Source organism: Nymphalis io, chromosome 16 (assembly GCF_905147045.1).
Source record: "Nymphalis io chromosome 16, ilAglIoxx1.1, whole genome shotgun sequence".
NCBI classification, from domain to species: domain Eukaryota; kingdom Metazoa; phylum Arthropoda; class Insecta; order Lepidoptera; family Nymphalidae; genus Nymphalis; species Nymphalis io.
Window position 1 is genome coordinate 12,129,034 of NC_065903.1, and position 21,962 is coordinate 12,150,995.

The following is a 21,962-nucleotide window of genomic DNA, read 5'->3' on the forward strand; positions in this document are numbered from 1 at the left end:
ATAGGTTACTATCTTACTAATTTATTTGTGTAAACAAATGATATGAACAGTACAAAATAAAAGTTCTTGGCTACATTTTGTTAAATATATATTATATTTTTTCTATTTCACATCGAATATTTTAAGTTTATTTTTATTTAAATATCTCTACTTAGATGACAGAGAATAATATCTTTATATTAAAATTTTCCATACGGCGGAGAACTTATTAGAATTTTTCAATAAAAATTTAACAATAAAGCTTTCATAAACTTGAGCGTAGACTTGAACAGTTAGGTACCTAAATGCGAGTGGGGTACCTACAGTCACTAACAACTTTAAAATCTAGAAGCGTTTTACGTTTCCCACTGAACGTTCATAGTTCATTCAATCACTACACTACGTCAGGCGGTCGTGTGGCAGCTCTGTGTACCGGCGTGGGCCCATCTGGAGCGTAAGACGGGTTCGTGTCTCCCCTCTCCGAGTCCATGTATCCAGCGTTCTCTATGATCCTGCACCTCGCTGTATCTGTTTCGCGTTCAACGTACAGAAGCCTCGCTGGTCGTCCGCCCATAGCCGATAGTCCACCGGGTGTTGTCCGCGTTATGGAACCTTCGCGAAGTGCTACTGATCCTCTTTTTCGTTCCGGCGCAGGGGAACCACGGTACTCCGATGTATCTGGTCTCTTGCAGCGGAGGAGTTTCGCGAAAGCGGCACGGAAACCGGCGTTCTTCCAAGCGTATATTAGTGGATTAATACCGGAGTTGGACATTGCTAGAGACGATGTTAGTCGATACACGATAGGATTGTGCAGTGGTACGATGGGCAGCGTCTGTGCGCACGCAACTACGACGAATGGCATCCAACATACAGAGAATGATCCGAGGACGAGTAGTACTACCTGAAATTGATATAATGCTCTTTATAACTCTGACATTGATTAAGCTAGGGTAAAGACCGATCTACCGATCAGTACATGATTGAGATCAATTTAAATCTGCGATTGTACAGATAATATCAATTTCGCCCGTTAGACTTACAAAATAATTCCGCGTATAGTCAGCTACCACTCGGTGATTTCTTTAAATGCTTGTAATTATTTTAAATCGTCGCAATAAATAAAAATCAGCTACGAACCTGTATACTCTTCCAATCGTTGGCTCCAGTAGGACAGCACGTGTTGGCCCGCATACGGCGCGCGTGGCACGTGGCCTCGCGCCATATCCTCCAGTACAAGATGAACATCACCATCCAAATGAGAGAGAACATCGGTGCCAGTATGCTCGTCGTGTATGTTTTTGGTACCACCTGAAATATGAACAGTAATTAACAAATATATACATAATATACACCCAGTCAGACAAGCGAAATAGTTGAATTTTCATTAGTTTTGTAGAGCTTAGAAAATATCGGGTCACATTCGCCACCGAGGATTACGTGCGGCCTTAAAAGGACAACATGGTTTCCGGAAAACAACGTGCAACCGCTATATAAAAGGCATTCGAATCAGTTTCATCCCAAGTTTACACATAAAGATTAAGTTTGTATAAAGTATGATTGAATTAATAGGCGAGAAATCAAAATTACAGGCATTAGTGAAATTGATTAATTAGCAGTTAAAAATTATACAATCATACATATACATACAATCATACATACATAATAGGTTTAATATCGAATTAAGTTTCGTTAACGAAAAGACATATAAGGATAAATAACGTACCATATTCATTTCGCAAGCTACTCCATCGTGCCAATCGTTCCAAAACATCGGAATAGAACTTATGCACACCGCCACGGACCATGTTGCGCTCATCAAAAGTCGGGTTATCACCTTGGTCATGTATCGACTGTAGTGTAGCGGGTGTACGATCGCTATATACCTGAAAATAATAATACGTGTATTATTAAACTAATTCCAAAAACACTAACATAATGTCTTATTGACTGAGATAATAAGAAGTCTGCAAGAGTTTTGAAATATTAAGACTTATACGATATAAAAAGGCGTTAAATAGAAACTTTCAATACATTTAGTACACACTTTTAGTTTCATACATTTAGTTATAAAATTTAATAAATTGTTCGTAGCATCCATTGCGTTCTGTATGGCAGCGAGTAAAGTCGGTGGATATTGATATAAATTTTATCGATTCGCAGTGTAAACTACAAACACTTAGCAAAACGTTGAGCCGTGTGCAGTGTGCGTATTCTTACCTGTCGACAGCGATGGCTATGATGTTGTAAATGGAAGCGAGGCACGCGAGTATTATGAGTATGAATCTCATCAAACAAGACCATTTGATTTTTCCGAATTCGTCGTCCAGATAGAATACGAGATGGTAGGGTAGCGTGAGACCCACCATAAGGTCCGATATTGCCAGATTTAGCACGAATTGGTTGGAGACGAGCGACGATAAGCGGCGGCTCATGGTGACCGCCAGTATGGTAAGGGTGTTGCCGCTGACTATGAGCAGCATCAGCGCTCCGTCGACGATGCTCCATGCCCAGAAGTTGTACAGATCCGGCCCTTCGGTCGTCGTCGCGTTCCACCACTCGTCACTGTCATTCCCCAGTACAACGTCCATACCATCGCTGGTCGTGGTCGCCAGCGACCCCCACTCTGATAGATTCGACGTCGTGATCGAATCTTTAAACGCACATTGTCTTGATTTTTAACACCACTCGCGTTTTGTACGCACTGATATGTATGTTTACATTACACATTTTCTGGTTACACATTTCTTCTCACTTTTGACGTTTACTGCACCTGCAACAAAGCGTGTTCTCAAGACCTACGTGAAAGTACTAAAATATTTAACACGATAAATTAAGTTAACCCTGAAGAAATATCGACTTTTCTTTCATGGTAAAGAAATACACCGAAGGTTATTAGGTTAGCTGTATATATTTTGATTGTTTTCGGGGTGGAATTTATACTCTCGATCAAGGTTGACGCAAGCAAGGTCCACGCATCGTGATTTATAAGTGAGTATCGTAAATGTTTTAGTAGCTTGCGGTAACAAGATTTCTGTTATACTTTTACCCTACATTTAAAGATAAATATATACATTAGAATAATGATAAAATATCAAATGAACACAAAAACGACTATTCGTTATTTCTTTTTGTATGTTCGGAAAACGACGGGTATTTTCTAGACCTTGATATAATTTACATTTTATCGACAAAAATATTATGTGAAATTGTGGCTGGTCATAAATAATGTAACAGAAGTGTTGTGTACAACTAACCGTTTATTATTTTCTCTCGTTATCTAAAATAATTCTATATTTTTCGTAGTGTAAAAACAAATTACTCAATTAAAAATCTGTCGTATTTTTGTTCAATTCTAACTTGGTACTATCAAATTAAACTCATTTTTTAGATATGTTTCAAAATTATCAAGTTAAAATATTGAACAAATAAATATGGCTATTAATTAAAATTGAATGTTTAAACAGACATTTGATAAATGAGACTTCAGTGGCTTTTTGTCGGTGCATTCGTAAATAATTTATGATAGCAATGGACAACTGCAATATGCTCCGCTATGAAAATTTAATTTATCCCAATGTAGAAATTATGATGCTATTCCGGTAGTCAAGGCTAACGAGATTCTAGTTGTCTAAAAGCTGGATGGATTAGATACACGCGTTAAATTATTTATAGAATAACTGATTTGTAGTTTCACATCATAAATTACTTCGTGAAACAATTCAAGTACCAAATATTTGAATACACGTATGAGTATTTACAGGTTATGTATTGTGTTAGATAATATATAAGCTCAGAAATGGTATCTAAACATTGTTTGATCTAGGCTGAATCATTAAAGCGAATACAAGGTAAATTAGGTCCCTGTATTCTGGTCACGTTAAATTTATTGCTCAAATAGGTTGTTTAATGCCCTTTCGTTCAATGTAGCTGAGCGCAGTGCTAGGACGATCAATGACTCATAAATATGCATTGGCTTCACCCAATCACTATGATGTTATTTGACGTCTGCGGCGCGCCGATGGTAACCCACGCAAACGTTGTTAACAAATAGCGACATCCACGATTACGAATGAGATTAAAGATTTCTTTTTAAAATATTGGGACTTTATCAAATTGATTACTCGAAGAAGATAACCATCTTATAGTGTACTCACACCACAACTTATGTATACTCATAATACACGGTGAAACAATATGTTTTGTTTTTAATAATAAAACATAAAGACATAAACATTTCTAAATTTCAAATTTTTGGAAAAGGATGACTTTTGGTCATTTGATCATTTAGTCTCCAGTGTATTTGGAAGTCGAGTGTAATTCTTTTGTATGTGTTTTTATTGTCTAGCTTTTATAAATAGTCTATTACTGTAATAGTCACGGATCGATTCGCTTGAAGGACGTTTCGGATAGCGCATATGACATTGGAAAAAAAATGCGACTTGTTGGGTATCAAATCACCCAGTTACAAACATCATTGTTCAAGCTAATGTTATTTCTATACTTAAAGCGAATGATTTTGAAATTGTAAACATACGCGACATTTTCAGAATAAACTTAAGTTATTCAATCGACGAAAAAATATATTATACAGGTTAGAAAGCCGTATTAGATAAACATTTGATAAAAAAACAAACGCATTTCGTTTTTATGTTCATATTGAAATCTTCAATCAAAATGTTATTGAAGCTAACTGGAAATTTCCACTAATAAGATATTTTGCTTCAAAAAGTGACATCGCCAGGTTAAATACATAATAGTGGTACTAATCACTGAATATACAATACGCGTTTACGCAAGTCTAACTTGTACCGTACTAATAATTATCAAGTCACCTTTAAAGAAACTAACTCGAACCTCGTGAGTGAATTCAAAAATCGCTTTATGTTTAGTAGCAGTGTAAATATCTGCATATTTATTATCAAAAAATATTTTCGCTTGGCAACTGTTTGTATTTGGCTGATTAAATTCACTCTACTTCCGCAGTCGGTATTTCATAAGCATGACGCGTTTACGAAAAACATACTGTGATGAGTTATATTAAATTAAAATGTTTCACTTCTCGGCTGGAACATCTGACCACGCTCTTTTACTACGTATATGTAACGGGGTATATTCATTTTAAAATTTATCAAATAATTAGCACAAAACTGCTAACAGTTATACAAAATACACACACACATTCCGAGATCAATTAATAATCTCTCGGTCAAATTTGTTACTTTACATCTGGTCATTGTTGATAGAATTCGTTACGTCCATGATCTCACGCTTTAATGACAATAGCTTCAAAGATGTAGCGGCACCCATTCTGCTTAAACATTTAATTAATCTAGCAAGTAATCTCAATTACGGATCACGATGTTTTAATTTTTTTACTATTGCGACCTATCCATATACCTATATATACTATTCAGTCAAATATATACTTACAAAGCGTGTAAAAAAATGTAATACCGGTGGATATAATAAATTCATGTTTCGTTGCTAGACGCAGCGCGATTGGTCGATTTACGCTGGAATGGTCGCTGGGGGTGACGGTGGCATTACAGATTCATGTTGCGACTCGAAGGATTTCACATCAATGTTTCGAAGGTTAGGGGGAGGTCACTGATTTATTAAGCTGATATTCAACAGACATTCGTCCAACTCATATGTAAAGTATATTATGGTCTGTGACAATGTTTAAAGCCAATTACAATTAGGTTCCAATTTATGTTTTTGTTTAACGATATTAGTCTACGTATAAAGCATATAAAACTTAATCTATACCGACATAATTCGAGGGAAAAACGGAGAGATATAAAAGTTTCCTTATGTATGAATCTTCCCATGAAATTAAATGAAACTTACTATTTAAAAAAATGTTTGCAACCTAACATTTCCTACTAAGTAAAGTTAACCCGCGTATCGATTGTCCGCATCTTTTAATGCATGAATCACACGTTTGCGTTAATTACACGTAATGGTTCCGCTGCCATTTATCCGTGTGGCGTGCTAGTTACTAGCAATTGAATTCGTAAAATGTACACGACTTTAATGAATTTTTTATCGGCTTCGTAAATTTCCGAAATGTCTATGTACTATGTTTTTTCGATATTTTATTGATAACGTGTCCACTTATACTTGACAGTTGGAAGCTTGTATGCGGTTATAAATTGAAAACAACTGTCTTATTTGTCACAATGCGTGATTTATATTTTTCTCACATTTCCTATTTGTCTTGTCGAGAGTTTATTTGACATTTTCTTCGAAGCTCTTATCGTTTTCTAATAATGATACATTTGATTATGATGGAATGTTTGATCTAAAAAAAAAAAAAAATTTAAGTTTCCTAGCTCTAAATATTGTCTAGTTAGGTATATACGTGTTGCACTCTTCTTTTGCCTTCTTGTTACAGTAACGAGGCGTTATTGTGAGACCAAGGACGAGGCGCGTTTTGTGTGCTCGGCTTAAAGCAAATAATCGTTCTAGCTTTATTATGACATATTTATTATCTTTTTTAACTTTCGTTCTGACCTCCAATTTATGCGTTCATAATAATACAATAAATATATATAGATCTATAATAAAAATAATTGTATTTATAAAAGCGGTTTCAATTTTTAATATTTCGTACAATAAGAATCTAATGTTTTCAACAAATGTAGCGATTACCACAATTTCTTCAGTTCCAAATATAGAAGTTATTCGTAACTTTGAACAAGATTTGGTGAAATTGGTCTTCCGATTGTACAAAGTTTCGCGGTGAAACCTATAAATTATCTGCCATTCGTAAAATTTTCGAGTAACATATAATGTATATGAGAATTAAAATTACAATCGTGTGAAAGAGTTATAAATGAACCAACTATAATGATCGCAAATTGTATTGGTAATATATTTTATATATAAGTTTTGTTATATTATTTGTCACTAACAACGTGTCCGCGATTAAATAGATCGAAGTGCAATGTATGTGTTTTACCAACAGCACAGCATCTAAAGTAGCGAAGAAAAGTTTTATGTTGTTCTCTTTGTTCGAGACGTTTCACGTCTTTTCGAGACAATTGAGATTGGTACTTTCTCGGTGCATTTTTATTGTCTTTTCCCGTCGCTACGATCTGTTTGCTTGTTGTACACGGGGTTAAATGTTCGTGCAGCCATGTTCGCTTTCAACCATTCTGCCATAGAAAACGAAACATATTATCCCTTATGTATAAAGCCAACGTTTCTAAAGATTCTGAATGTTTCGTATGAATCTGCAATATGAAGACTTTTGTGCGCATTATGCGTGAAATGAGTTTCGTTAGACCGCACAGCTCTTGCCTCCATTGTTGACCTTTCGGTTCCGTCGTTTGCAATAGAAATATTATTTTATGCTCCTCCACAAAATGCTACGCTAAAGCGTAAATTCACTGAGCAGAGTTAACAAAGATTGTTACACAAAGCAAATTATATTGTATCATGTTAATTGTTAAAGCTAGCGTTAACAAAAGGGTAGCTACGTAACTTTCAATTTTCAAACGACTTAACTTTCATTAAATTTTGTTACTCTTGGGAAATTCATACTCACGTCGTAATATATATAATGTTAAAGAGACTGTTACTTTAAGCAAACCAAGTCCAATTTATAAGAAAGTAAATGGTATGATAAAAGTTTCGTTATATATCGAGTTAGTTTAAGTAAGTGCTGGAAGGTTGTTTGATCAGCGAGCCGTGTTATATTTTTTAGACAGTAAAGTTTGTGATCAAATATTCGATTTTAAAAAAGTAACCATTCAATAAGATTAATAAAGTTCTTCATTTAAAATTAATGAACTCCAGACGATATTCTCTGATGAAATATGAATAAATGGTGTAGAATAATTTTATATGGTCTTAATAATCATGTAATTTTAATCTTGTTCAAGTTGTTTGAGTTTCATTCAAAACAGAGATATCGCAGCTTAAATGTATTTTTCTCGCTGGGAATGTTTTTGCCCGCCGGAAGTCGGTACTGATTGATTTGAGTCTCTATTGCCTCCAGTTATTGCCAATTGCTTTGAAGTACTTTAGTGTGCTACATTTTTCATCTTTATGAATAAGTATTTTTGTGCAATAAACAAAATTTCACTCAATATCCAGACGTACTAAGTATTTGTAGTTAATGAAAATCAAAATTTATAATCTAAAATTGTTTTAAAAGCTTATTAAATTCCTTATCGCCCGGTTAAGCTTGAGTTAACAATTGCAAAGGTCTTCGGGTCGTGTCTCGATCTTATCACCTCCTTACTGTGACGTTAGTCTCTTAAATGGCCATTAAAACTAGGGGACTCTTTCAAAGTTTGGGTTAATTAGATCAATTTTATACTTGTACTTTAAAAATTATATTAAAACAATCGATTTTGTTAACAAGAAACATTAATTGGCAACCAAAGTTAGCTAGTTACTTATTGATTTATTAACAGACATGCATTCAAGTGCATTTACCAACCCCCTAAATGTCTGGATGATAAGAATGTGTGGCGGTAGTGTATTAGATCGATTCCGTGTCAAATTGAATACGTTAGTTATGATAATTATTCGCGGATACATTTTTCAAGGTTATACTGACCCAGATTACGACCCTGCATGTTTTGTTTCATAACCTACCACCGACGTTGTTTGTTCAGTGTTTGTGAAAACAATAAGCCGTGTAAGTGAAAACGAAAGAGTGGACGGGGATTGCCAAGGACAGCCGGTACAACTGTGTCGTGTTCAGCGTGGGGATTATCAAACCCACTAATTATAACCTTCTATTGGACAAAATTTCATATGACTAAAATTAGGTACCAAGATAAAGTTCAGTCCAAATCGAGCGGTTACATAAGTGGGGGCGGGGTATAGCCTGCTGAAAGCTTACGTAAGGATGTCTGGAACTTTTATTGCGAGCTTTAAGGGCTATTTTAATTCTAATTTCATAGAAGGTAAGCCACCCCGAAAGCTTGCCACTCGAGACGCGCACATTAATAGATTGAATGCATTTCACGTTTCAACTTGCTGACGCGGGTAGTAGTTTTATTCTTAAAAAAATTGAATTATGTAAATATATTTTTAAATTACATGTTATATCTTTAGTTTAACGAATTAATAAAAAGATTTAAATATATTTATATAAGATATTTAAAAAAATTTTTTTTTAAATTAATAAATATAAAAATAAAATATTCGCAAGCCGTACATAAGAATGCAAGCAGTTAAGCACTGAACTCGATTGCTTTGCAAACACTCGTGAAACGGACATCAGTCGTGCGGATTCCTCCGCGTAATCCCGTCTAACGTCAATATTTACCTCACCAACGGTGGCATTTGTGCTAACACAGTGGAACAAATGGACTTCCCGCCAAAACAACCATTAACCATCACAATAACGCTCGATCATACACCCCGTTTACTTTTTACGAAAATTCAGTGACACTGAAATACACTTGAACTTTTCTCACTTTACAACTACGAAGGTTAACAACGAAATGTTTACTACGCGAAAACAGCTGGCATGTACGTTCGGCTCGACGGTCGGCACGCAACTAATGCTGCGGGTGCTGGTGACGGCTTCCCAACTTGAATTTCGAGGCCTTTATGAGTATAGAGTAGCGTACAGTGCCAAAAGTCGTAGTTTTTCGTAGCGAATGAAGGAGAAAGTTTTGTTTATTTTTGGCCGTATTCTCGATTTACATTTTTTAATTCGTGATACAAACAATAAAAAAGTGAGGTTAATATATTTAGCCGTAAATAAGTACAGTCGAATTTTATTGAAGTTATTAAGTAATGTTACAATAACAAATCAAATAATAATTAATTAAATTAAAAATTTAGTTAACTTATTAAAACAAATGAAAAACTGCCGATTTTAAACAATACTTTTTATAATAATTAGTAATTGTTGAATAAAAATTAAGATTCTGTCATTTTTAATATAATTTCCAATTCAATATGAATTGGTTGGATCTAATTTGTTGTTGCACGCAGCGATAAATAAAAATCGAAACCTTCGAAAGTTGTGGGCAAAATTATATGATATTTACAAAGCTGAAGTCGCTTAAGTCGCTAGACGATTAAAGAAGCAATATTTTCTGTGCTCAGTTCAGGCAGGCTTTCTGGGTCAACACCGGATTCAGGCAAAGAAAAACCGACGGCAAGTGCTTTAACGTTCTAAGTGCGCCTACCGTAATATAAACGTTTCATAATTTATCTTGATGGTAAATACTTTAATTTATAATTTAAGGTGAAGTGAATTAGCTGGAAGTAACAGTCCAATCTTACGACAGTGAGTAATGCACTTAGGATTTCATCGAAATGTTTAGATTGTAAAAACAAAATATATATTTTGTCTGTAATTGTAAATTTCTGTGATCACTTTGGTACATCTTTTCACTGTTTCGTTCAGCTTGGGTCGTTAGGTTAGTTTTTCTTTTATGAGTTAGTGTTAAATTTTTCAGTGTTTAATTTTATTAATATGTAATTGAATCATCATCATTATCCTCAGCAGCCAATCATTGTCCACTGCTGAACATAGGCCTCTCGCAAGGTACGCCAAAGCTCCCGGTAATATAATATAATATATTTAATATACGATTTTGTAATTGAATTGATTCGTTTCGTTTTCTTTTTTTACGGCCTATGTTCTTTTGTTAACAATAAATATTTTCTTATAAAGAACAAGCGTCTACAAAGATGATTTAGCATTCATTTAATGTCGATTTATTCGGTAAGTCATTCGTTTGATATTAATTATTTATATACTTTTTATTGAGATATGTTGTTAATATTCTTATTAAACAACGGCTTGCAACAAATGGAAAACAAATAAATAGGATTATAATTATATGTGTAATTTTTAGTAATATAACTAACTACAAGATATGCTTGCCGTGTGGTGACGGCGACGAATATCACCACCCCATCTCATCCCGTGGGGGGCGTAGAAGTCGACCCGAGGGAATATACACCAGAGAACGGGCAGCAGCGTCTCTCTGAGTACTATGACTAACTTACTGCGATCGCCAACCCGTCTGCCAAGCGTGGCGATTATGGCATATCCCCTCATGATTCGCGCAACTAAACCACGGCCCCTAGTCCCCGGCAGCCCTGCTATTCCTAGCCTTGGTAACAGCTGTGGTAACGGCGGGGCAGGGGGTGCTAAGAATCCCCGGCAGATTTCGTGTTACCAACACCGACGACCTCTGGCCCTGGCAACATATAACACGCGTACACTGCGGACCGACGAGAAGATCATCGAACTGGAGGAAGAATTGAGCAGGTTACACTGGGATATCGTCGGATTATCCGAAGTCCGAAGACAGGGGGAGGATACGATGATCCTGAAATCCGGTAACCTTCTCTATTTCCGAGAGGGCGATCAACTGTCTCAAGGTGGTGTCGGGTTCATAGTCCACAAGTACCTCGTTAACAACGTTGTGAAAATCGAGAGTGTGTCGGCTAGGGTGGCGTACCTTATACTCAGAATCACCAAGCGGTATTCTTTGAAGGTCATACAGGTATACGCGCCGACTTCGACACACTCCGACGATGAGGTTGAGGTCATGTATGAGGATTTATCTAAAGCCATACATACCAACAAGACTCATTTCACTGTTGTAATGGGGGACTTCAACGCGAAGCTGGGCAAACGATTCGGTGATGAGTTAAAGGTGGGACCTCATGGAATTGGAGACCGCAACACTCGGGGCCAGATGTTGGCCGACTTTATGGAGAAGGAGGGACTCTTTATGATGAACTCCTTTTTCAAGAAGCCAGGTCAGCGTAAATGGACCTGGGTGAGCCCTGATGGGAAAACCAAGAATGAGATAGACTTCATCTTGTCGACGAGAAGACAAATATTTAATGACGTCTCCGTGATCAATGCAGTCAAAACTGGGAGCGATCACAGACTCGTAAGAGGCTCGTTAAATATCAATGTTAAACTCCAGAGGTCCCGACTGATGAAGTCTACGCTCCGACCATCACCTCTTCAAATCCGAAATCCCGAAGCCTTTCAGCTCGAACTCCAAAACCGATTCGATTGCCTAGCAGACTGCGAGGAAGTGGACACATACAACGACAGGCTTGTGGAAACTGTCCGTACGGCTGGGTCTAAGACCTTCAAGACCAGCCGTACAAAAGGAACCAAAAAGATCTCTGCCTCTACCCTACGGCTTATGGAGGAAAGACGGAAAATGATTCTGACGTCCCCAGCTGATGCTGCCGGCTATCGGCTGATCAACAGACGGATTTCAAAGTCTCTAACTCGCGACACTCGCCAATTTAATACAATGCGTATTAAAGAGGCCATCGAGCGGAACAAAGGCTCTAAAGTGTTCGCCAGAGATCTGTCTGTTGGTCAGAGTCAACTGACAAGGCTGAAAACTGAGGATGGCAGAATAGTCACGTCAAGATCTGAGCTGTTGGAAGAGGTTGAGAAGTTCTACGGTCAGCTGTACACGACAGCTCAATCACCTGTCAGTAGTCATGCTGCAGATCCCAGAGCAAGACTAACCCGACACTACACTGAAGATTTTCAGGACGTCAGTCTTTTCGAGATTAGAATGGCTCTCGGACAACTCAAAAACAACAAGGCACCTGGTGATGATGGTATTACAGCCGAGCTTCTGAAGGCGGGTGGTACACCGATCCTCAGGGCTCTTCAGAGGCTTTTTAACTCCGTCATTGCCAAAGGTCAAACGCCAAAAGCATGGCACAGAAGTGTGGTGGTACTTTTCTTTAAGAAGGGTGATAAAACCCTTCTGAAGAATTACAGGCCCATCTCACTGCTGAGTCATGTTTACAAGTTGTTTTCGAGAGTCATTACGAATCGTCTCGAGCAAAGGCTTGACGACTTCCAGCCACCCGAACAAGCCGGATTCCGGAAAGGCTTTAGCACCATAGACCACATACATACGCTGCGGCAAGTTATACAGAAGACTGAGGAGTATAACCAGCCACTTTGCTTAGCGTTTGTGGACTATGAGAAAGCCTTTGATTCGATCGAAACCTGGGCTGTGCTGAATTCTCTTCAAAGGTGCCAAATTGATTATCGGTATATCAGGGTGTTAAAGTGCTTGTACGAGAACGCCACCATGTCGATCCGACTCCAGGATCAGAACTCAAAACCTATCCAACTGCAGAGAGGTGTAAGACAGGGAGACGTGATATCTCCGAAACTGTTTACCGCTGCATTGGAAGATGTTTTCAAGCTTCTGGACTGGAACGGACTTGGCATCAATATTAACGGCGAGTACATCACTCATCTTCGATTTGCCGATGACATTGTAATTATGGCTGAGACCTTGGAAGACCTCGGCACTATGCTCGATGACCTCAGCAGGGTTTCCCAACAAGTGGGTCTAAAAATGAACATGGACAAGACGAAAATCATGTCGAACATCCATGTTGCACCCACTCAAGTCAAGGTTGGAAATTCTGCACTCGAAGTTGTAGACAACTATGTCTACCTAGGTCAGACCATCCAACTAGGTAGGTCCAACTTCGAGAAAGAGGTAAATCGTCGAATTCAACTCGGCTGGGCAGCGTTCGGGAAGCTACACGATATCTTCTCATCCCAAATACCGCAGTGTCTCAAGTCGAAAGTCTTCGACCAGTGTGTGTTGCCAGTGATGACGTATGGATCAGAGACGTGGTCGCTCACAATGGGCCTCATAAGAAGGCTCAAGGTCACTCAAAGGGCAATGGAGAGGGCTATGCTCGGAGTTTCTCTGCTAGATCGAATCAGAAATGATGAAATCCGCAGGCGAACCAAAGTAACCGACATAGCCCGAAGAATTGCTAAATTGAAGTGGCAGTGGGCGGGGCACATTGCTCGCAGAACCGACGGCCGCTGGGGCAGAAAGGTTCTCGAGTGGCGACCACGAACCGGAAGACGCAGCGTGGGCAGGCCCCCTACAAGGTGGACCGACGACTTAGAACGAGTCGCGGGAAGCCGTTGGATGCGGGCAGCGCAAGATCGGCCAACGTGGAAATCCTTGGGGGAGGCCTTTGTCCAGCAGTGGACGTCTTTCGGCTGATGATGAAATGAATGAATGAACAAGATATGAACGATGCGATTCCAATTAGTCCATTGCGTCTCGTCTCTGACATTCTACATGACGTTGACATTTCATTATTAATATGATTAATTTCTATATAATACTATAATGTACATAAGAATTATTTACATTGAGCACTTTATTAAGTGTTATTTAATTTAATTACTATTATTTATATAATATACAAATGAAAATTAAAAATATCTATTGTACAAATCTATAAATAAAAAGTAAGAAAATGAGAATAGAATATAATATGCGTAATATTAAAAATCATTTTTTTATTATGTTTTTCTCAAATTTTCAATAATGTCATAGAATTTTGACCACCATGCGAACCCTATATAAATATATGTTAAATTATAATGATTAAAATTTGTAATTTAGAGTATGGACCTCGGTTAGAAATAGTCTTTATGCAATTTTGCTTTAAAACAAATATTTGAGCAACAACAGCAAAAACGTTTCATAATAAAATAATTTTTGTAAGGGTAAGCCCTTTCAAGGTAGCATTCTAGATTCTAATAATATGAAGCAAGTTCACGTGAGCCCATAATATATTGTTGTAAGACATGCTCCCATATTGTTTGTGTACGACTAAAGTATCTAATGCTATGGATTAAGTTGTAGTCGGTACACTTATTCACGGGTTCTGGATATGCTTGTAGATCGGCATAAACCCCTTTCCGGACCCCTTCTCGATGCAATGTTATAATGTTACATAGCTTGTTAGTATTATATATTGACGGGCCGGTTGGCGTGGTTGGTAGATGATGTGGGGTCGATTTTCACCCAGGACAGACATTTGCATAAACATGTCTATTTGTCCTAAGTTTGGCTGTAATTATCTATATAAGTATGTATTTACAAAAGAAAAGTAGTATATGTAGTATATCAGTTGTGTGGTTTCAATAGTACAAGCTCTGCTTAGCTTAGGGTCTGATGAATAATGTCCCAAGATATTAAGGTTATTCATACGGTTTTCTCGGTTATATAACGCTACTGTTAGTGCGAAAGGACGTAGGTTAAAATTAGGTTCTAAATTCTAATTTTAAATTTTAAAAAGTCGTTCATTGTTTGTTTTAGCTTTTGGTACTCGAGTTTCAGCCCACAATAACGTTGCTATTTAATGGTCTAGTAGTTTAATCAATGCTATTCGTTCATAGACATGTTATCAAAATAATGCGCCGTTGCTTATAGATTTTTTTAATTTAATTAATAAAATAAAAACGAACAACTATTTTATTTTTAATTATTAAATTGGAAGCCGGACGTGCAAAGAGACCACCTGATGGTAATTGGTCATCACCGCCCACAGATATTATAGCAAGTATAGTTGTTTGGCGGAAGAATATGTAATGAGTGGTGGTGGTACCTACTACCTATCCAGTCGGGCTTACACAAAGCTCTACTACCAAGTAAATCTTCAAGTTTTAGTTTAATTTTGTAAACATCTCGACGTCTCAGCGTAATACTAATACATTGTCTTGAAGAATGAGGATCGATAGAAACTGATTTGAAGCTTGTTTGAACAATCTATGCAATTCAAAATAGTTTGTTTACAATTTCAAGCTAGACTTGCAGTCGAAAAGCGTCGTTCGAATACATTAAGATATGGATGAATAAGGAAGACGTTTCAATAACCTTGTTATCAAGTTCTTCAGAAATAATAAGTAGACAGGGTATGTGAGAAATTAAATTTGGCCATAAAACTGATACGAAAGTAAGTAAAGTTTGTAAACAACAGTTCCCAAGTTCTTAGAGATTATTTCACCACGCTTATCAAATACAGGTTTGTGGATACACATCTGGTAGATTTTCATCCGAAACATGCAGGTGTCCTCAAGATGTTTTCATTCACCGCCGAGCACGAGATGAATTATACACACAATTTAAGCACATGAAATGTCAGTGGTGCTTGTTCGGGCTTGAACCCGTAATGTTAGAATTCACGTTCTAGCCACTGGTCCGCCTTGGTAAAAAAATTGAATTACATAAAATGAAAATCTATACTACCAAGTCTGTAAATAACTAAATTGTTTATTATATGCTGTCAGAATATGTAAAAATAATATACAAGTGATTCCAGAGCGTTAGTAATTGAATAAACAGAGCGTTTTATGTTCTATTCAATTGCTCATTTCTATTTGGATATAATTTGTGAGCCCGCGGGGTGTTTTTATTTCAGTTCTATTGTTATTTAAATAATTTCAGCGAAACTCATCAGCAACAGTAAAATTTTGCTCTAATGTTTCCAATGTTTGTGCGATGTAATTACGTGAAATATAATAACAAATAATGATATTATTTGTATATAATGCCGATTAGTCTAAACTAGAATATATTATGTGTTAGTAACATAGTATCATAGATAACCGATGTATATCGATTCAATAGCTCAATGGATCAACAACGGCTTACGGGCAGTCTAGCGATTTAAATATCGAAAGGATATTTTTTTTTTATAATACTTGTGTTTTTGTAGAATTTTGCCTAGAAAAGTTGATTAGATACTGATCTTCACACTACTGGGGTTGTAATGTCTATGAAGTCCAAAGCTTTGATGAATGTGTATTTATTGTTTTTTTTGAGGTATCATCAGATTAGTGTGTAGTATGAATGAGATGAATACCAAAAATGAGATGAATGGACTGACTGGACTGACAGAGTCATGGTGGTCGAATCGAGTACCTAACTACAGATATTAATGGAAGAGAAAAACACTGCGAGCGAATAATAACAGTCAGTCCAATAGCATTTCAATAATATAATTTAAAAATAATGCGTTTTCAAAAAATTAGCAGTTCAGCGATAATGATTTGAACATGTTTTTCTTGTAGTTGAAAATCGTTATGAGAAAATTGATCCACGTGGTTTGCCTTATCAGCGTATGCTTATCTAGAATTATTTTACCGTTATGATAGTTTGATTATTAATATTGTACACGTGTTAATATAACACGCATATATTGATATGTTTTACGATATGTTTGTTCATCATTAAATTGCCTAGTTTGCCTATTGGCGAGCTTATAAGACCACTAAAGTCATGGGTTTAAGACGCAAGATACGTTATTGGGATTTTCTTTCGACATAATCTCATTAGCAATCCGTAACCTGTAAGCTCGACTGCTAACTAGAAGGAGTGTAGAAATCTTCTTAAGTTAATACTCTCGTGGCTTTTCCACAGGAAGTAAAGCCGCTGTTTCTTTTGTTTGTTATCCCATCGGATTATGATAATGTACGTTGATTTGTAGTTTACACGGGGAATGGCTGCCTTGGCCGAAATCGGTCAGTAAGTTAACATGAAAATGAATTTTCCGCACAAAGTTTTCATGTTGTCGTTTTAATTTAGGCTGTTTTTCCGTAAACACAAAAAAACTTCTGAAATTTGTAATAAATTTTTAAAATATGGAGTGCGTCAGATATATTTCATCGTTATTAGTGTAAAATGTACCCAAATTTACTGTATATTCTTAACGAGCACAGTTTTCGTTTGGAGACATATATGTATATGGCTTTTTACAATAATCTCTAGAAATCAAGGTACTCTTATTCGTCTAGATTCATGACATAAGCTAATCTACTAAGTTTCATTAAAATATACACATAAGTACTTCTTGACTTCTTAGTTACAAGGCGTATTGTAATATATAATGTTAAAGTATGTTTTAATATTGTTCAGTAAGTTAAATTTATGAGAAAATCTCGGGGAAAAAATTGTGTGTCATCTTTAATAATAAAGTACTGGAATGTATAAAATGAGACAGTGTTACGGGTTTTTAAATTAAATTCCGGTTTGTCTTCAGTGAATCGCCACTGCTACAATGGCGCGAGGGACTACAGATATCTCACCCACCGTGAGCGATTTCTGGTTTAGTCTGGCTTCATTAATCTGGCTCATTCATTATTTAAACACGAAACGGATTACGACGGTTCACAGATTTTATGGCCACTCACGGCCATTCGTCTATGTTACACATTCATATATATATTTTCACCTCCCTTGTGCCTTTGATTTACTCGTACCTCTCATAATTGAGGAAAATATTTTTCACTAACGACTTGTCGGTTACGTTCCAACATTTTATTTTTTATTCTGAATTTTATTGAAATACGTTTTTGAACGAGGATTATATATTTTTTATGTATATTTTTTTGATTTGGATTTGTAAGTCAGAATCTGATATTTTTATATAGCAACGTATAACTCGTAAACCTTCGTAACTGTCGTTCACTTGCTGTATTAATATATTTGTTATTTTTTCTGACGAATTTTGGGAAAATTTATCATAACATTCAGAAGCGTTAATCCGTTATGTTTTTATGAACGATCGAAATGTTTTGTTTCAAACGTAGGTATGTAATAAAATTGGCGGAATCGCAATGAAGTGTTTATTTTTAATAGTTATCTTTTAAGATTTATGTGTATTTATAAAAGTATTATTAGATATAAACGATGATGGATGAACAAGGAACAGTTAAACTCTATGCGATATTTTGTATCGTTTTATAACTGTAAATATAATAATTTAATTCCATTATATTTTATTAACATACTTAAATTATATAATAAGTGGAACATATAACTTCTGTGTTTCTTGTCGGTTTCTTTTAGTCTCTATTAGTTTAGTGTTTTCCAAGACCCTACTTGAATATAGTATATTTTTTTATGTATTATGTTAGTTGTATTCTATGTACGACACTTGCTTAGTACATACATAGGTAATAACTGCTTATCAGCTTGAAAATTGCAACATATCGTTTTTTAAACAGTTTGGTTTTTTTATTTTCGGAAAGCTCATGTTTCAATACTCTGATTTGTTTAAACATTATATTTACTTATCTAGTTCGCACTATCGTTCTCTCTTTTCGAATCTCCATTTTGAATCGGCAGTAATTTTACTTTCTCAATAGTGAATCGAAATGGCAGTAAAAGTAAATTAGCAAATGTATTTTGAATGTTTATAGAAATCTTTTTTCAACCTACATTCAAACCCCTTATCACACGCACCTTACATTCATTCTATATGGTACAACTCGTAGACCAGACTGCCCTCGTTGGCTGCTACACAAAATGGCCGTCCTGGCTACGCGCCAGCGATGTCAATGTCATGAACACACTTTCTCTACGCAACTTTATGTTTCACCCCCGTCGTACTATGACTTATGTTTTATTTGTAGCGAGCATGGATTCGTTTTCAATTACAAATTATCTCATCAAAGCTCTTAAAAATGATTAATTTACAAATACCTACTTTAGAACAACTATCTTAGAATCTTTTTTTTTTTTTTTTGAATAATTTTATGTGAAAATGAAAGAAAAAGTATATTACTCATTACAAGATTACTAGTATATACGTGTAGATAGTAAAAAAAATCTTTTTTTTTTTATTTTTTTTATTTAATTTATTATTATTAGTTATTTAATTTATTAAAACGAGTAACTGTCGAGTTTCTTGTCGGTTTTTCTTTGAACTTAAATTTCTTACTTACGTTGAATGAAAACTTGTAATTAACAATTCACTTTTACTTGATAATGAATATTTGTATAAAATGCTGTCTGCTTTAGTAAGATAAATCTGTTCTAGTTATTACATAAGGGCAATCTTTTTTCACTACATACTGGTCGTTTCATTGTTATCTCTTTGTCCTTTCTTGTCAGTTATATTTAACAATCGCGTCACAACTGCTCTATCTCATACAATAAATTATTCTTTTGACGAATTTCTTTGACTCCTATAAGCTTGTAAATGATTTTTTTTTCATCATATTTTCAATTTCATGTACAATAAAACCATTGTTTCCTTCGTCAAATATTATATATTATTATTTGTATAGATGTTTATATATATTTTTTTGGTTACAGGTAAGCTGGATTATTTTTTATAAACAGGAAAAATCAGGTTAGTAACTTGAGATAGAGAATAGTTAAAAGTTAAAAACGATTCACGCTAAAGAATTATTTGGTAGTTCGGCGTAACGTTTGGACAATATCCAAGGAACGCTACAGGTTTTTTTCAGCTTTGACATGTATTTGTATCACAATTGTATATGCGTTGTATATATTGCCTTCGTTTTATTACTTCATGCTTTGTCTATAAAAAGATGAAACCAATATCAAATAGGACTGTAATTTAAAAAAAAGAATACAATCGAATTAAAAGCATATAAGTATATTGCCATTTGTTAATAATTAAAATGCGATTCATAAACCGTTTTACCTATATAGGATAGATAAATAATTAATTCTAATAAAAATATTCCTGTTTTCGAATTTCGTTACTCGTTTTCGTCAGTATAATGATTGCTACAAAATAATAGGTATGAAAGAACATGAGTATAGTTTTTGTATTTTCTTTATTATCTTCTGTACTTGGTAATGAAATTTATACTCAACCATTTGTACTGAAATTTTGCCAACACGTATTATGCATATTAAAATCCATTAGTTCATGGGTTGAATAAAACTTTATTTAATAAAAGTGATTTCTTAATTATTTTTTTATCTATTTTAATAAATTTACGTGTTATCAATTTAAAATCTAGCCGCGATCGAGAATGGTTATAATTTGTGGACGTTTTGCCGTAATATTTCATCATCATTCCGAGTTGGGCGAATGGTAATTAGGGTACTGGGGAGAGAACGCTGTGGCTAGTTCTAGTTTAAAATTCAGTCATAGTTCGTCCGTTTGGTATCTACGCCATCACTTCTGCTATTACTCATTCAAAATCAAAACCAATCTATGCAAATAAATTAAATTGGTTTGTCTGTGATATAAAAGTAAGTGTATATGTATAAAACAATATGGCTTTTTGTAAGGCACCGAAAACAAAAGCACCATTAATTTTATTTTAGTCTGTCTCTATTCGGGTTAATGTTCGGAACGGGTAAAAATTTATAACAACTTAGATTATATATTTGGTTAGCGCAACTATATTGATATAATTAGGTGATTATAATGACTAGAAACGAATGAAAAAGCGCTGTTTTGTTTCGGTTAATGTATAAGATTTTTATTATCAGTGTATAACACAAATTTAACGCGGGTAAACGCACAGCACGGCTAGTATATAACATTGTATTATTTAATGTTTTGCTATTATAAGATCGCGATTACGTTTTATGTTATTACAGAATTTATATCAGCTCCACTTGAGTGTATTAATGTCAGTATATAAACAAATATAGGAAGTCGATTTTAATGTAATTGTACCCCAGGATAGCCCCTTATTCATTCAACATTCAATGGGGCCAGCTCGTCTCGTTTTTATTTAATTTCACGAGTACACTATATTGAACTTACGATGAAGTCTTTTTTTATCATGAGTGTTGACTAGTATCTTTATCTTATATAGCAAATAATTGATAGATATTTATATAGCTACAAATTTGAAAGAAATCTATGGTTTATTTATACTTTGTTTGTTAATTAAAATATATATATCTTTAAAATTCATCACATAACATTATCCAGACCTTTCTTTTCAATATATTGCAGATATTGGTTTGCCTACGGCGATATATTAGGTTTAAATATATAATGTCAGTTGGTGGGGTCGCTATGGTGGTTTAGCGCTGGCGTCTTGCCAACTCGTGCCAATGTCAATGGTATATGACGTCGACGGAACACGAAACGCTTTGTGATTTAATATACACTCGTAGATATCACATTTAAACTATATTCATATTTACTTACATATAAGGAAACGTTATCGCAATTTTTTTTGTTTTAAGTTCTGGTAAAAATAAAATTGGAACTTATGTCGAATTAAATTAAAAATGATAGCTTAGAAAGTGTCTAGAAAATTACAAGCCGTCCAATAACAATACTCCGATTCGAGAGAAATACATTATACTACAAAATTAAACTCGAACGATTACTTATAAATGTAAAGTCTAAACTTAACCACAAAAATAACTTGACGTAAACCTATGTACAAT

The 21,962-nt window shown here is 35.3% G+C and overlaps 2 protein-coding genes across 2 annotated transcripts in view; one reads left to right on the forward strand and one right to left on the reverse strand.

Annotated features, from left to right (window-relative positions):
* The window catches only part of LOC126774281 (serine/threonine-protein kinase SMG1), a 132,943-nt gene that overhangs the window by 8,395 nt on the left and 102,586 nt on the right, over positions 1-21,962 (forward strand). The window lies entirely within an intron of this gene.
* Positions 86-9,485, reverse strand: LOC126774320 (histamine H2 receptor). The gene is made up of 5 exons (XM_050495789.1): positions 9,269-9,485; positions 2,197-2,749; positions 1,703-1,862; positions 1,117-1,287; positions 86-880 (listed from the first exon to the last, which is right to left on the reverse strand). Exons 2-5 carry the CDS (start codon positions 2,565-2,567, stop codon positions 374-376), a joined length of 1,209 nt encoding a protein of 402 aa, XP_050351746.1. The 5' UTR covers positions 2,568-2,749; positions 9,269-9,485; the 3' UTR covers positions 86-373.

Excerpts from the sequence above, each read along its gene's own strand:
- LOC126774320 (XM_050495789.1), bottom strand. The coding sequence starts at position 2,567 with ATGGACGTTGTACTGGGGAATGACAGTGACGAGTGGTGGAACGCGACG. Across the intron at positions 1,288-1,702 it reads TAGCTTGCGAAATGAATATG|GTGGTACCAAAAACATACAC; the intron begins GTACGTTATTTA and ends TTCATATTTCAG. Across the intron at positions 881-1,116 it reads ACGATTGGAAGAGTATACAG|GTAGTACTACTCGTCCTCGG; the intron begins GTTCGTAGCTGA and ends TATCAATTTCAG.